The 12,492-nt window shown below is 49.2% G+C and overlaps 1 protein-coding gene across 1 annotated transcript in view; it reads left to right on the top strand.

The window, feature by feature from the left end:
- The first annotated feature begins 1,217 nt into the window (after window positions 1–1,217).
- GPR114 (G protein-coupled receptor 114) overlaps window positions 1,218–12,492 on the top strand; it is a 16,227-nt gene continuing 4,952 nt past the window's right edge. The window contains exons 1-8 of the mRNA XM_006897143.1: window positions 1,218–1,318; window positions 2,247–2,409; window positions 3,002–3,118; window positions 4,297–4,413; window positions 5,071–5,223; window positions 6,190–6,311; window positions 6,550–6,818; window positions 9,894–10,011. Coding sequence (XP_006897205.1) covers window positions 1,218–1,318; window positions 2,247–2,409; window positions 3,002–3,118; window positions 4,297–4,413; window positions 5,071–5,223; window positions 6,190–6,311; window positions 6,550–6,818; window positions 9,894–10,011 — 1,160 coding nt within the window. The remainder of the gene's footprint in view (window positions 1,319–2,246; window positions 2,410–3,001; window positions 3,119–4,296; window positions 4,414–5,070; window positions 5,224–6,189; window positions 6,312–6,549; window positions 6,819–9,893; window positions 10,012–12,492) is intronic.

The following is a 12,492-nucleotide window of genomic DNA, read 5'->3' on the forward strand; positions in this document are numbered from 1 at the left end:
CCAGCATTTGTTGCTTGCTGTTCTGTTAAATTTTGCTATTTTGACTGGGGTGAAATGCATTCACTCACTTTAATATAACGATTCCGAATTTTAGCTCTATTTTTGCTCACATCAGCAATTTAGATATTTTTATTTCTTAGAAGCATTTACTATTTCATTGTGTTTCCTCCCCCCACCAGTTTATGGCTATTTATGTAGTTTTGGCTATTATAAATAAGGCTGCTGTGAATATCAGTATACAGGTCTTTGTGTACACACACGTTTGCATTCTCCTTGGGTGAATACCTTGAAGTTAAATTGCTGGTATAATGTTCATATGTATGTTTAAGTGTATGCTTAACTTCAGGAGAAACTGTCATTTTCCATCCCCCGCAGCCCTGTGTGAGCCCCTCAGTTGTTCCCTATCTTTAGCAGCACTTGGTGGTGTCAGTCATTCGAATTTGAACAGTGGTAGGTGTGCTGTCACACTTATCGCACTGTGATTTTTTCCCCCCTTGACCTTCCTAATGACTAATATGGAGCTCTGGTGGCCTAGTGGCAAGAAGCTGCGCTGCAATCTTGAAGGCGCGCAGTTCGAATCCACCAGCTGCTCCAGGGGAGGCTGGGCTATCTCCTCCCATGCGATTAACAGCCTCTGAAAACCTCCTGGAGCATCAGCTATGAGTCAGTTTCAAATTGATGATACACTACAACAACAACAACAACAACAACAGCCACTAATGATATTGAGAATCTTTTACTGTATTTATTTCTTTATGATCTGAGTATGTTCTTTAAAAAAATTTTTTTTAAATTAGTGTGTGTGTGTGTGTGTGTATACCATCAAATTGGATCTGACAGGTACAGGAGGAGATTGTCCCTCCGTCTCCAGCAGAGCATCTGGTGGATTCGAACCGCACACCTCTGGGATTGCAGTGAAGCTTCTTGCCACTAGGCCACCAGAGTTTGCCCTCAGTATCTTCTTGAGCACAGTGGCTGTCCAAATAAGGCCCCATTTGTACTAGAGAGTTTGTCTTATTGAATAGTATGATTGAATAATATGTGCTCTTTATATAGTCTAGATACAGGACCTTGATCAAGTACAGTAAGACCTGCCAAAACTGAAACCTGTATTCTACCCATACAATTCATGCGATTGATGACATTCTTCAAGTTTTGCAATCGTCATTATGATCCTTTTCTAAAATCTATGCTACGATCTTGGACGTGAACTCGGTATGGAGGGGGCTCTTTACCGGAATGAAGGCGACGTGGACTTTCTCTTGGGCAGGGTCGGAAGCCAAATCTGGAGGATTCCCGCGCACAGAGATGGATCACGGTGGGATTCTTCTCCTCTGCTTCTGCCTCGTGACTGCTCAGAACGGGACAGTGGGTAAGGGGCTCCTCTGAATGCGGAGGGGGGAGGCAGTCCTAGTCTAGCCCGTGGCTGAGCTGTGAAAAATGGAAGGCCCAAAGCCACGTGGATGGAGAGAAGGGCTCTGTTGACGCACTGAGGGGAAGTGACGTGGAGCATCTGGGAGTAATGAGTCCGGTGGGGCCGGGGGTGGCTCAGGGTGGAGGTTGAGGTAGAAGAGTGACTCTGAGTCCCGACAGGCACTTCACAGAAGCTCCGAGAGCTTATGGAGGAAATGCAGAGGAGGACCAGGGCCAAACCTAGGATTGAAAAGCTTCCTCCCGCTGGGTGAGTCCGTGAGGCATCCCTGCCGCCTCCCTGCACCTTTAGACAGCGCAGACAATCTTCGGCTTGTTTAACTGCTATTCAGCATGCACTTGTGGAACGCCCACTGTGGGCCTGGAGCTGAGTGCTGTCTGTGCAGGGCAGCTATGCCCTTGCCCTCAGAGAGTTTGTCTCCTGGGGGAGGTGTCTTTGTGTCCTTTTATGGGAAGGGGCTCTGAGATGCTTTCTGGGGTTCTCGCAGGTCTGTGTGTCAAAGGCTGAGCATCTCTTATACTAACACGGACCAAGAACTTCACTGGAGAAAATACTCCATTCAGTGCTGATGGGGTGGGGAGCGGTCAGGGAAGGCTTTCTGGAGGAGGTGATGACAAATGAACCCGGCAGGCTTTGTGGGAGGAGGAGCTGGGTGCAGCAGGGAGGTCTGGGTCTGCTTGCTGGAGGGAACTGTGTGAAAAGGTTGGGAATGACAGGGCATATGCAGTGTGCCGGGGAAGCCGTCTGGAGCCCTCACTCGCCCCCACCCCTCGCCCCAGTTCCTGCTTTCCCTCACCAGCCTCCCCACCCACAGGTACATCCGACAGCTGGAGGAGACCCTGCTGAATGTCACCTTTGAGGGCTGCAACCTGACTGAGCAGTCGTCTCAGGCCATCATTCAGTCTCTGGCCTTCAAGCTTAACTGTGACTTTGCTGGCCTCTCGCTCAACAGTGCCACCTTCAGGCAGGCCCCTCAGGTCAGCGGAGGCTGAGGAGGTGGGGTGCTCTGCGGCTTCCAGCCCCAGCAATCCTCCGGGCTTTAGATTCTGCATTTACCCAGGCTGTGCCCTCCTCTCTGGGATCCAGGCTCTGCTCTGCTAGCAGCAATGGCTCGTCTGTTAAACGGGGCTGAAGTTTTTGCCTTTGGCCACAGAGAAGAGGGCTTTGGGGTCCCTCGAGGGCAGTTTTGGGCAGGGGTCTGGAGAAGGCAGCAGTGGGCAGGCCAGGTAGACAAGGTCCTTTTGAGGACCTGCTGGATGCTTGGCTGGTGCAGGACACTAGGATGTGGAGACCCAGCGTGGGATTGGGAGAGAAGGAAGGTGTCAGGTGAAGGAAAGAAATGCAAATTCAAGACTCCAGCAACACGAAGGGCTGGTCTGGGATCTTAGACAGCGGAGGAGGAGACTCAAGCTAGGGGAGAGGGCCTAGCGGACAGAGGTTCCAGGCAGAGACATGGTTCCAGTGGCCAGGCCAAGGCTGGGAATGCTTCCTGGGGAGAGAATCTGAGAATGTGGGTCCACGTTGGGAAGCTCTGAAGCCCAGCCTCAGGCTGTCCATGGCCCTCTCCAGGCCCGAGCCCCCCATTCCATGCAGTTCCCAGCTGAGCTGACCCAGAAGGCTTGCGAGGTCACCCCCAGGAAGCTGCGTCTCATCTGCGTCTACTTCTACACTTCCTTCTTTTTCCAGGTGGGTGTCCATGGTGGGGCTAAGGAGGGCAAGAGTGAACACCTTTCTGAGGACCAGCCCCAAGGGAGCCCAGGGCTGGTGAGAGCTTGTTTTGCAGCCTGGGGTAGCAATTGCTCTTTCCTAGACCTCATTTTCCCCGTTGGCCTACAGATGCTATTGTTAAGTCTGTTGAGCCCACTCATAACAAATTTAAAAACAGATCAAAATATTCCCCCTCACAATCTCTGCTATGCTCAGTCACTGGGTCAGTCCGTCTCCTTGAGTGTCTTCCTCTCTTTCACTGACCTTTCCCCTTTTCCAAGAATGTTGTCTTTTTCCAAGGACTGACCCCTCTTAACAACTATGCCCAAAGTATGCACAGTGAAGTTTCACAGTCCTTGCCTCCAGAGAATATCCTGGCTACGATGCCTTTTAGAAGGGCTGGTTGCTTTGTTCTTTTGGTATCCCTGTGTGCTTCACCAACACCAAGGCATGAGTTCTTTTTTGATTTTCCTTATCCAGGGTCCAACTTTGGCATGCATGTGGAGCAACTGAACATTCTATGGCTTCGGTCAGACACACCTTAGTCTTTAAACTGACAGTCTTACCCTTTAGCACTTTAAAGAGGTCCTTGACAGCAGACTTGCTTAATGCAACATGTTTTACAGATGTGATATGACTTAAAATAAGTAAATAAGACTTAAGAAACCTGCTATGTATCCCTGGGAGGTGAGAAGATGATCAGGCCCCTGACCTCAGCGAGCTCTCTGTCTCAGTATTTAGTGTAGAAGTATAGAGACTTAATTTTTGCTCAGGGCTGGTTATAGCCACAGAGATGACCCCGGATCTCGGGTGATGTGTCAGGGTGGGTGGGGCTGTTTTCAGTGAGTAGTCCAGGAGAGTTTCTGGAGAAGGTGCCTTTGTCTTTTTCACTCTGTTTGCATGGTGAGGTGGAGGGCATGAGGTTGGCATGCAGTCATCAGCTGGGAGGTGGAAGGAAAGGAGGGGACTCCGAGAGAGTGGTGTTCCAGGTACTGGGAACAGTGAATGTGAAGGCTCAGAGGCTGGCCATGGTGTGCACGTGGGTGGCATCTTTCAAGTTCATCCCAGAGTGAAGTGCTGGGCTAAACAGCACTGACACTGCTTCCAGAAACTCCCTGTGTCCCCCCCAGCCATCTCTTCTTTCCTCGTCCTTCCAGGATGTCTCCGGCTCCTCTCTGCTCAATAACTATGTCCTTGGTGCACGGCTGGACCACGGCCACGTGGACAACCTCAAAGAACCAATCAACATCAGCATCTGGCACAACCGAAGCCTGGTACCTCTGACGTGTCCCCTCTCTCACCCCGCTCGTGCTCCTTTGTGGCTCTCACTTCAATTTTGGTTTGGCCAAGCCTGACCCAGGAGTGCCGTCCTAGAAGCAAGCTTACAATCACCTAAAGGTTTTGAAGATTTAAAAACCCATCACGTTGTGAATATTTCTGCCCAAGAAATAATTCCTGTCTATCAGCTTTCATTTATTGCATTAGTCAGGATTCTTGAAAGAAAGCCAACTGAAGGCAGTGTTTGCACAGATGAGACTTTATTGACCCAAGTGGTGCAAGTGTCCAGGGGTAGTTCAGCTTCAGGCACGGCTGGATCCAGGGACCGATGTGATATCAAAACTCATCTCTTTTCGTCTCTCTGCAATGCTCCTACTTTGATTATCTTTTGCTATCACAAGGTGCCTGCTGGAGCACCTGGCTTTCTCTCCCTTTTCCCAGCAGACCCTTTCTTGCCAAACAATGGTCTCAGAATGGAGTCCTACATGTCCAACAGGAACGTGTGGCCATCCTTAATGTAGTCTTTGTGGCCCGGGGGTATAGAATGTGTGTATTGACCAGACCTTGGCCACCTTTGATCCCTACAAGTCCTGGACCCTAATCCACAGTTCCTCCCCTGCACCCTTTTGATCGGACTCAATGTCTCCCTTCAGGAAGGCTACAGACTGATTTGTGCCTTCTGGGAGGAGGGAACCAGTGAGAAGCAGCGGGGGAGCTGGAGCCCCAGGGGCTGCCACACAGAACAGCCCTCACCTACCCAGGTGATCTGCCATTGTAACCACCTCAGCTACTTTGCTGTTCTCATGGTATGTGTGCATTTAACTTAAATGAGGAGATGGTCAGAACTCTAGAGGACCCCACATCCAGGATAGAGGAGCAAGGCAAAGTCTGGGGCAAGAGACAGAAAATCCCGCTCAAACAGGCTTAATAGAAAAAAAGGAAAACTTATGGACTCTTGTTCTCCAAAAGCCTGGTGGAAGCTTCAGGCATGGTTTGATCCAGGGGCTCATCCGGTATTGCCAAAATAGTGCTGTGTTTTGTCTTTCAGCTGCATTTGCTGTTCTGGCTTCACCATCAGGCGGGATCCCCCACGGGATAACAATACGGCTTCTGGCACTTCCAGGCTCATTGCCTATGAACGGTCAGGGTGCTGAAAGGATAGCTTCCCTTTTCCAATTAATTCTCGCAGCTGGATTGAGCCTATTGGCCCAACACATGTCATTTATTGACCCAACTGATGGAGGTAGATCTGCTCCAGTCAGTTCAGTTGTTCATCCCTGGAATCTTTATCATGGGCAGGAGGAAGGAGGACCAGGCCTGATGCATCCTCCTACTCCCAGTGGGAGAAGTGATGGAGCCACCTACATGCTAAGAGCAGGGGAAATAGAGAATCTCTCAGAGAAAGTGGAGCTGGGAGTGGGACAGGGGAAAGCCGCTATGCCTGCTCTGGACATAGTCAAGCCAGGACCATGAGCAGGATTATATAGAAGGGGGCCTCAGGGAGCTCTGGTGGCCTAGTGGCAAGAAGCTGCACTGCAGTCCCAGGGGTATGCGGTTTGAATCCACCAGATGCTCTGCTGGAGAAGGAGGGCAATCTCCTCCTGTGCCAGTCAGACCCAATTTGATGGTACATGTAAAAAAAAAATAATGATAACAATTTAAAAACAAAGAAGGGGGTGTTAGAGCTGAAGTCTGGAGAGGCCCCTGCAGTTGAGCCTGGAGATGGGAGTCCATGCTTCTCCTTGCCTCCAGTTCTCCCTTCCTTCCTGCAGCAACTCTCCCGGGACCCGATCCCCGAAGAGCTGCTGCCCCCTCTGAGGTACATCTCCCTCGTGGGCTGCAGCATCTCCGTCACGGCCTCACTGTTCACCATCCTGCTGCACTTCCGTTCCAGGTATCCTCCTGCGCAGTGCCAGCACTTTGCTCAGAACCTCCACTTTCCCCCCCACTTGGTCCTCACAGAGGGCTGAGCTCCTCCTGAGGGCAGGGGACAGGGTAGAAGAAGATCTATCTTGCTGTGTGGCTGCTATTGGGACCCTGCTCCAACTTGACCTCGGTTTCCCTTCTATAAAGGCAGGGGCGGTTCTACTGAGTGGTTTCCCCCAGCCGGTAAGGCCAATGCTCACCCTCAGGAAGAAGAGTGACTCCATAGCCCAGATCCACGTGAACCTGCACGCCTCTGCCCTGCTCTTGAACTCCACCTTCCTGTTGAGCACCCTCCTGGCCAAACCGTCTGTGTCCGCGTCCGCGTGCACCGCACTGGCCGCCGTCCTGCATTACGCGCTGCTGAGCTGCTTCACCTGGATGGCCATGGAAGGCTTCAACCTCTACCTTCTCTTCGTGCGTGTCTACAACGTCTACATCCATCGTTACGTGCTCAAGCTCTGTGCGGTGGGCTGGGGTAAGCGCGCGTCCCCTTGTTTGTTGGGATCTCCAGTTGTGTGTGGGGCAATGACCTTGTCCTGTTCTCTTCTTTCTTGTCCTTTCTCTCATGGTTATGACCACTCCTATGAGCAGTGTCATCACACACTTGAGCACTCCGCTGCTACTTCTTACATCACCATCATCATCATCACTGTCATTGTCATTGTCTTCCTGCCTCTAACAGCAGACCCATCGTCTCCATCTCCACCACCATGACCTCCACCTCCAGAACCACCATCCCCATAGCATCACCTGTACGTCCACCACCACCGTCGCCACCATCACTTTCACACCCTCCAGCACACTGCACCTGCCATCACTCGCAGCACTCCCGTCTACCACGAATACCACTCCCATTCCTGGAAAAACAGTGTGCCGGGCAGAGACGTGGCAGTCAGACCTTCACTAACTTCACAAAGGAAGAATCCTCATCAACAGTAACAGCCGCAAAAGACAATCCCTGTGAGGTTAGACAAGCCTCATGCACCCTGCCTTCCTATAATTCTAACACGTCTCACTTTTTCCTTTTTCTTTTAAAATTAATTTTAATGAGAGTTTACAGAGACTTTGGATTTCCATTTATTCATTGCTGCACTTTTCTCCCTGCCCACCCCTCTCCCCAATTAGCTTTTTTCTTTGAAAAGTAAAAGAAAAAAAATTCTTTCATTGTTATTCAAATCCTCCCCCCAGGTCCACTCCACTATGCTACCTTTGTTCTGGACTCCTGTCTTAACAATAACATTTACTCATATATCCCTTGGAAACAGTCCTCTCCCTCATCTGTTTCAATGCAGTATATTTTATACTGTTGTTGATTGCCTTCAAGTCGAGCACGACTCATAGAGACCCTCTCAACAAAAAGGCCTGAAGCTCCTCTACAACTATCAATATTTACCAAAACTTATATTGTTACTTCCCTAATAGTCCCCATAACTGTAAGCATAAGCATTGTCTGTGAGTTCTGTGTGGCCATTGTAACAAATTAGCAAATTTATTATAAAAGCATATAAGTACACACACAAACACACACACTGTTGTTCCTGACTGCCTTCGAGTCGTGCGCTCATAGGGACCCTATGAACAAAAGGCCTGAAGCCCCTCTACAAATACCAACATTTTTCAAAATTCATAGAGTTTCCAGAGGCATGTTGTTTGGGAAGCGGGTGCCACTGGATTTGCTAAACTTGTTGCAATGGCCACACAGAACTCACAGAGGATACTCATGCTTACTTACAGTTAAGGGGATTATTAGGGAAGTAACAATTAGGGAAGTGACAATTTACAGTTATGGGGATTATTAGGGACGTAACAATTTACAATCCAGGTTGGAAACAGTCAGGATGCACCCTTTCAGTCAGGGCAACCTCTTCTTAGTCAGGATTGCAGCCTTTCTCTGACCCTCAGCCTGTTACCTTTGACCTCCGGTGTGCTCTGCAGTGTTGAAAAGCTCTTTCAGCTCTGACAATTCTGCAGCTCCCTCCGCTTTGCCTGTGAACCTAGACCTGAGGCTCTCAGCTCCAGCCGTGTAGGTCTTAAGCTCTAGCTCAGCCCAGTCTCCTGCTGACCTCCGGTTCCCCACCACCATTGCTGCCGCCACCGTTTCTACGACTCCTGCCACCCTCTGGACTGCCATCTCTGCTGCCACTGTCTTAGTCTCATTCAGTCCCTCCGATGCTACAGAGCTCCGTCACTTGTTCATGCAGAGACGTCAGGTTCAAAGCAGATGCTGCTACCCTTGCTGGTTCTTCTTTCTTTTTGTTACACATTTTTTAATTATTATTATTAATTTCAATGAACATCTACAGAGATTTTGGAATTTCATTAATTCATTGTTGCACTTTTCTCCTCACCCCCACCTCCACCTCCAGTTCGCTCCTCTCCTTGAAAAGCAAAAGAAAAACTCCTTCGTTGGTACACAATCCCCCCCGCTCTGGTTCTTCTTTCTTTTTTTTAATTTTTCAAACTTTTTATTGTGATATGAGTGAACATTGGTAGAGCAAGCTGGATTTCCATAAAACAGTTCATAAACCTTTAGTTTTGTGGCATTGATTACATTCCCGCAAGTTAACAACTTTTCTGTTTCCCCAGCCTTTGTTTTTTACATCTCTTTCTCCTTCTTTCTTGTCCGTTCTGACCTATTGAACTTTATCCTTTAACAAAAGCTTTCCTTGTGATCAAGTGCGGTGAATTGCTCCAAAGAACATGCTCCTCCCTGGTGTTATTTTTTTTTTAGTGATAATCAAGCCATTTAATCATTGTTTAGGTATTCTTATAACTTTAAAGTTATTTAAAATACTATCTATCTATCTATTTATTTATTTAGATGCAACAGCAAGAGATAAGAGGTTTATTGCGGAGCTCCAGGCCGACTCTTATCTCTGTTAAAATACTATTTAGTAATAATAATTGTATCTAACTATGCAAATCAAGTACAAATTATTTTATTTTGTCTTTTGAATTTTGGTTCTTCTTTCTTGATGGCAGCGAGATGCCTGATTTATGTCCCTGAATCTGTTTCATTTAAGCCTGGTGGAATGGCAAAATTTCCCAATCCGCTTGTGAGTGTTCTACATACCTTATTTCCATCATCAGACCCAGCCATATGGTGTGAGTGGTAAAGCCAATTGCTAGAAAAAGCCTCACTGAATGATCATTTGTACCGCCACGTTCACGGCATCCCCTTCTATCATATTGCCCTCATCCTCACCACCATTTCTATCCCCACAATCACTGGCACCACCATCACCTTCCTATTTTCTGCCTTGATTGTTCCTATTCCTCGCCAGTTCTCCAACCTTCTTTCCCATTAGATTTCTGCCCTCATCTGCCTTGTGTGTCCACAATCACCACCACTCTCTTTCTGTCTTAGGGCCCCACTGACATCATCTAAGACTGCCAGGAAGATTGCTCTGAAGCTGGGCCCCGTGCAGGGGCCTGGAGCTCAGAACACTCTCCTCTACCCTTACCCGGTGGAATTCTGCCTCTGTAGTCCTGGGGACCCCAGGGTCAGCCCCTGCCCCTGGCTCTCCTGAACCTCTGTCCCACTTCTCAGGGGTCCCGGCTGTCCTGGTGCTGTTTATCCTTGCTGTCCAGAGCTCAGTGTATGGACTCCATACGATCCCACTCTCCAGCAGTTGGGGAAACAGCACAGCCTCCAAGAACACATCCATGTGAGTGTCTCAGGCAACAACAGACTCCTGGGCTCTGGGTGAAGGGCCACATGGGTCACAGGCTCTGGAAGGGTATCTGCTTCTAGAAGCAAGTGAGGATGAGGTGTGTCCCCCAATCCCTCCTAATCAGAGAAGAGAACATTGTGGAAGGGTAAGTAGGACACTGGCTTTTCAAAGAAGGTGCCATGGCTTAGAATGGAGCAGCTTCTTGGGGGGCCTGCCATACCTCTTCTGTTGGATCTGGGCTGTCCCCGCTCCCATTCTACTCCGGGAAATGCCAGGAAATGGTGGAACAGGTTCCAATGCCCATGCACATGCCTCTTGCCTCCTGATGAGACAGCTGCCACGATCCTGCCTCGCCCTGCAGCTCCTGGTCTCCTTCAGCCGCGCCCTCCTCCCTTCTGGCCACTTACTGCAATTGTTCAGAAGCCTGATCCTCCTGGCCTGCGGCTGGTACATGGGACTGCCCAGTTCCAGTGCCAGCGGCCGTCTGTCCACTCTACTATTTCACTGCCACCCTCCTCCCCAGTCATGAGCCCACAAGCCAGCTCTCCACCTGGCCCAGGAAGGCAGCTGGGTCCTGGGCTCTTCCAATCAGCAGGCCTTGCTGGGATAGATGGTCAGACAAGCAATTGAGGCAGACTCCTCAAGCCCTCCTGGTCAAAGAAGAGTGGGACCGAGTTGGGGGTGGGGGTGGCTAGAGGAGGGAGAGGGGAATCAAACACCCCATGAACTGGCTCAGTACATGTGTGGGAGGGGTGCAGGGGGAAGCAACACAGGCCTCTAGGGAATGTGGGGTGGATGACAGACTGTGAAGCTGCCTTTGATTCACTGACGACCCTCTGTGTGCACAAGAGAAATCTCATCCATAGTTTTAATGGCTGTGACATTTTGGAAGCAGATTATCCAGGTACATCTGGGTGGATTTGAGGCATCAACCTTTTGGTTAATAGTAGTTGAGCGTTTAACCATTTGCACCCTCTTGGGCGTGGAACTCAGTCACTCACTTATTGTTGTCAAGTCAGAAGTGACTCATAGTTGACCTTCTGTTGGGTTTGTGAGGTTGTAAATTTAGACATGTGGCCAGGAGGGACCAGTTCTTGGAGAAGGACATCATGCTTGGAAGGGTGGAGGGACAACACAGAAGAGGAAGACCCTGGATAGGGTCTTGGAAGACCCTGGGAAGGTGGATTGACCCAGTAACTGGGGTAGACGTGTCGGAGACAGTGAGGCAGGCTCAGGACAGGGCAGGCTTGAGAGCTGTAGTGCACAGGGTCACTACGAGTCACAGGAGACTCAACGACACAGAACAGTAACAACAAACTAATGGGAAGAGATTGCCTGTCTGTCTCCCACGGAGCTGCTGGTGGATTTGAACTCCCGGGGAGCCGAGGCCTTTGAGTTAGCAGCACAACGGCCTACGCCACCAAAACAGGGTGCAGAAAGGACCTCTTTAAAGTGTCAAAGAGTAAAGCGTGCACTTTGAGGACTTTGACCCAAACCACGATATTTCCCGTCACCTCATATGCATGTGAAAGTGAGACAGTGCACACGGATGACTGAAGAAGTGAGCCCTCTGAATTATGGGGAGGGTGAAGAGTGTTTAATACACAGTGAACTGCCCAAAGCTGTACATTTGTCTTAGAAGAAACACAGCCAGGATGCTCCTTGAAGGTAATGTTGGGAATGAGACTCCGTCTCACAGATGGTGTACGTGTCATCAGAAAGGACCATGCCCTCAGCAGGACACAATGCTCGGTAGATTGAAGGGCCAACGGGAAGAAGGAAGGTTCGCAATGAGATGGACTGATGCAAATATGGCAACAATTGTGAGGACGACTCGGGACTGGACAGCATTTCCGTGTGTTTGTTAGGGTCCCCTCTTGCTTCCTTCTGTCCTGTGCATAGGGTCACTGTGACTAAGAACCAACTTAACAGCATCTAACAGCAACAAGGACTCTATATCTATCTATCTATCTATCTATCTATCTATCTATCTATCTATCTATCTATCATCTATTTTTTTAATTGTGAAGAAGTTCTAACACCCGAACGTCGTTACAGGGTGCTGTCATGTTAATTGTGACCCACAGAGAGCCTGTGTACCACACCACGCTGCCCCGTCTCTGTTGTGCCCCGTGCACTGTTGAACTCCTGTCTCGATCCATCTCATCACGGGCCAGCTTTTTTCTTGTTGACCCTCTGCTTTCCCAAGTATGCTGTCTCTCTTCAGGGCCTGACCTGTCCTGATAATACACCAACAGGATGTGAGATGAAGTCCGGCTGTCCTTGCTAAGGGGCATTCTGCCTGCTTCTTGTTTTAAGCCAGATTTGTTCTGTTGGCAAGTCAATATTCTTCACCAACACCAGAATTCAAAGGCATCCATTTCTTTTCCATTTTCCTTATTCATTGTGCAATCATAGATGCATTATGGTTCATGTGTGTATGAATATGCATCTATTAATATGAATATATGAATA

This window comes from Elephantulus edwardii, unplaced genomic scaffold (assembly GCF_000299155.1).
Source record: "Elephantulus edwardii isolate Elephantulus edwardi_28Jun2011 unplaced genomic scaffold, EleEdw1.0 scaffold00201, whole genome shotgun sequence".
Taxonomy (NCBI): Eukaryota; Metazoa; Chordata; class Mammalia; order Macroscelidea; family Macroscelididae; genus Elephantulus; species Elephantulus edwardii.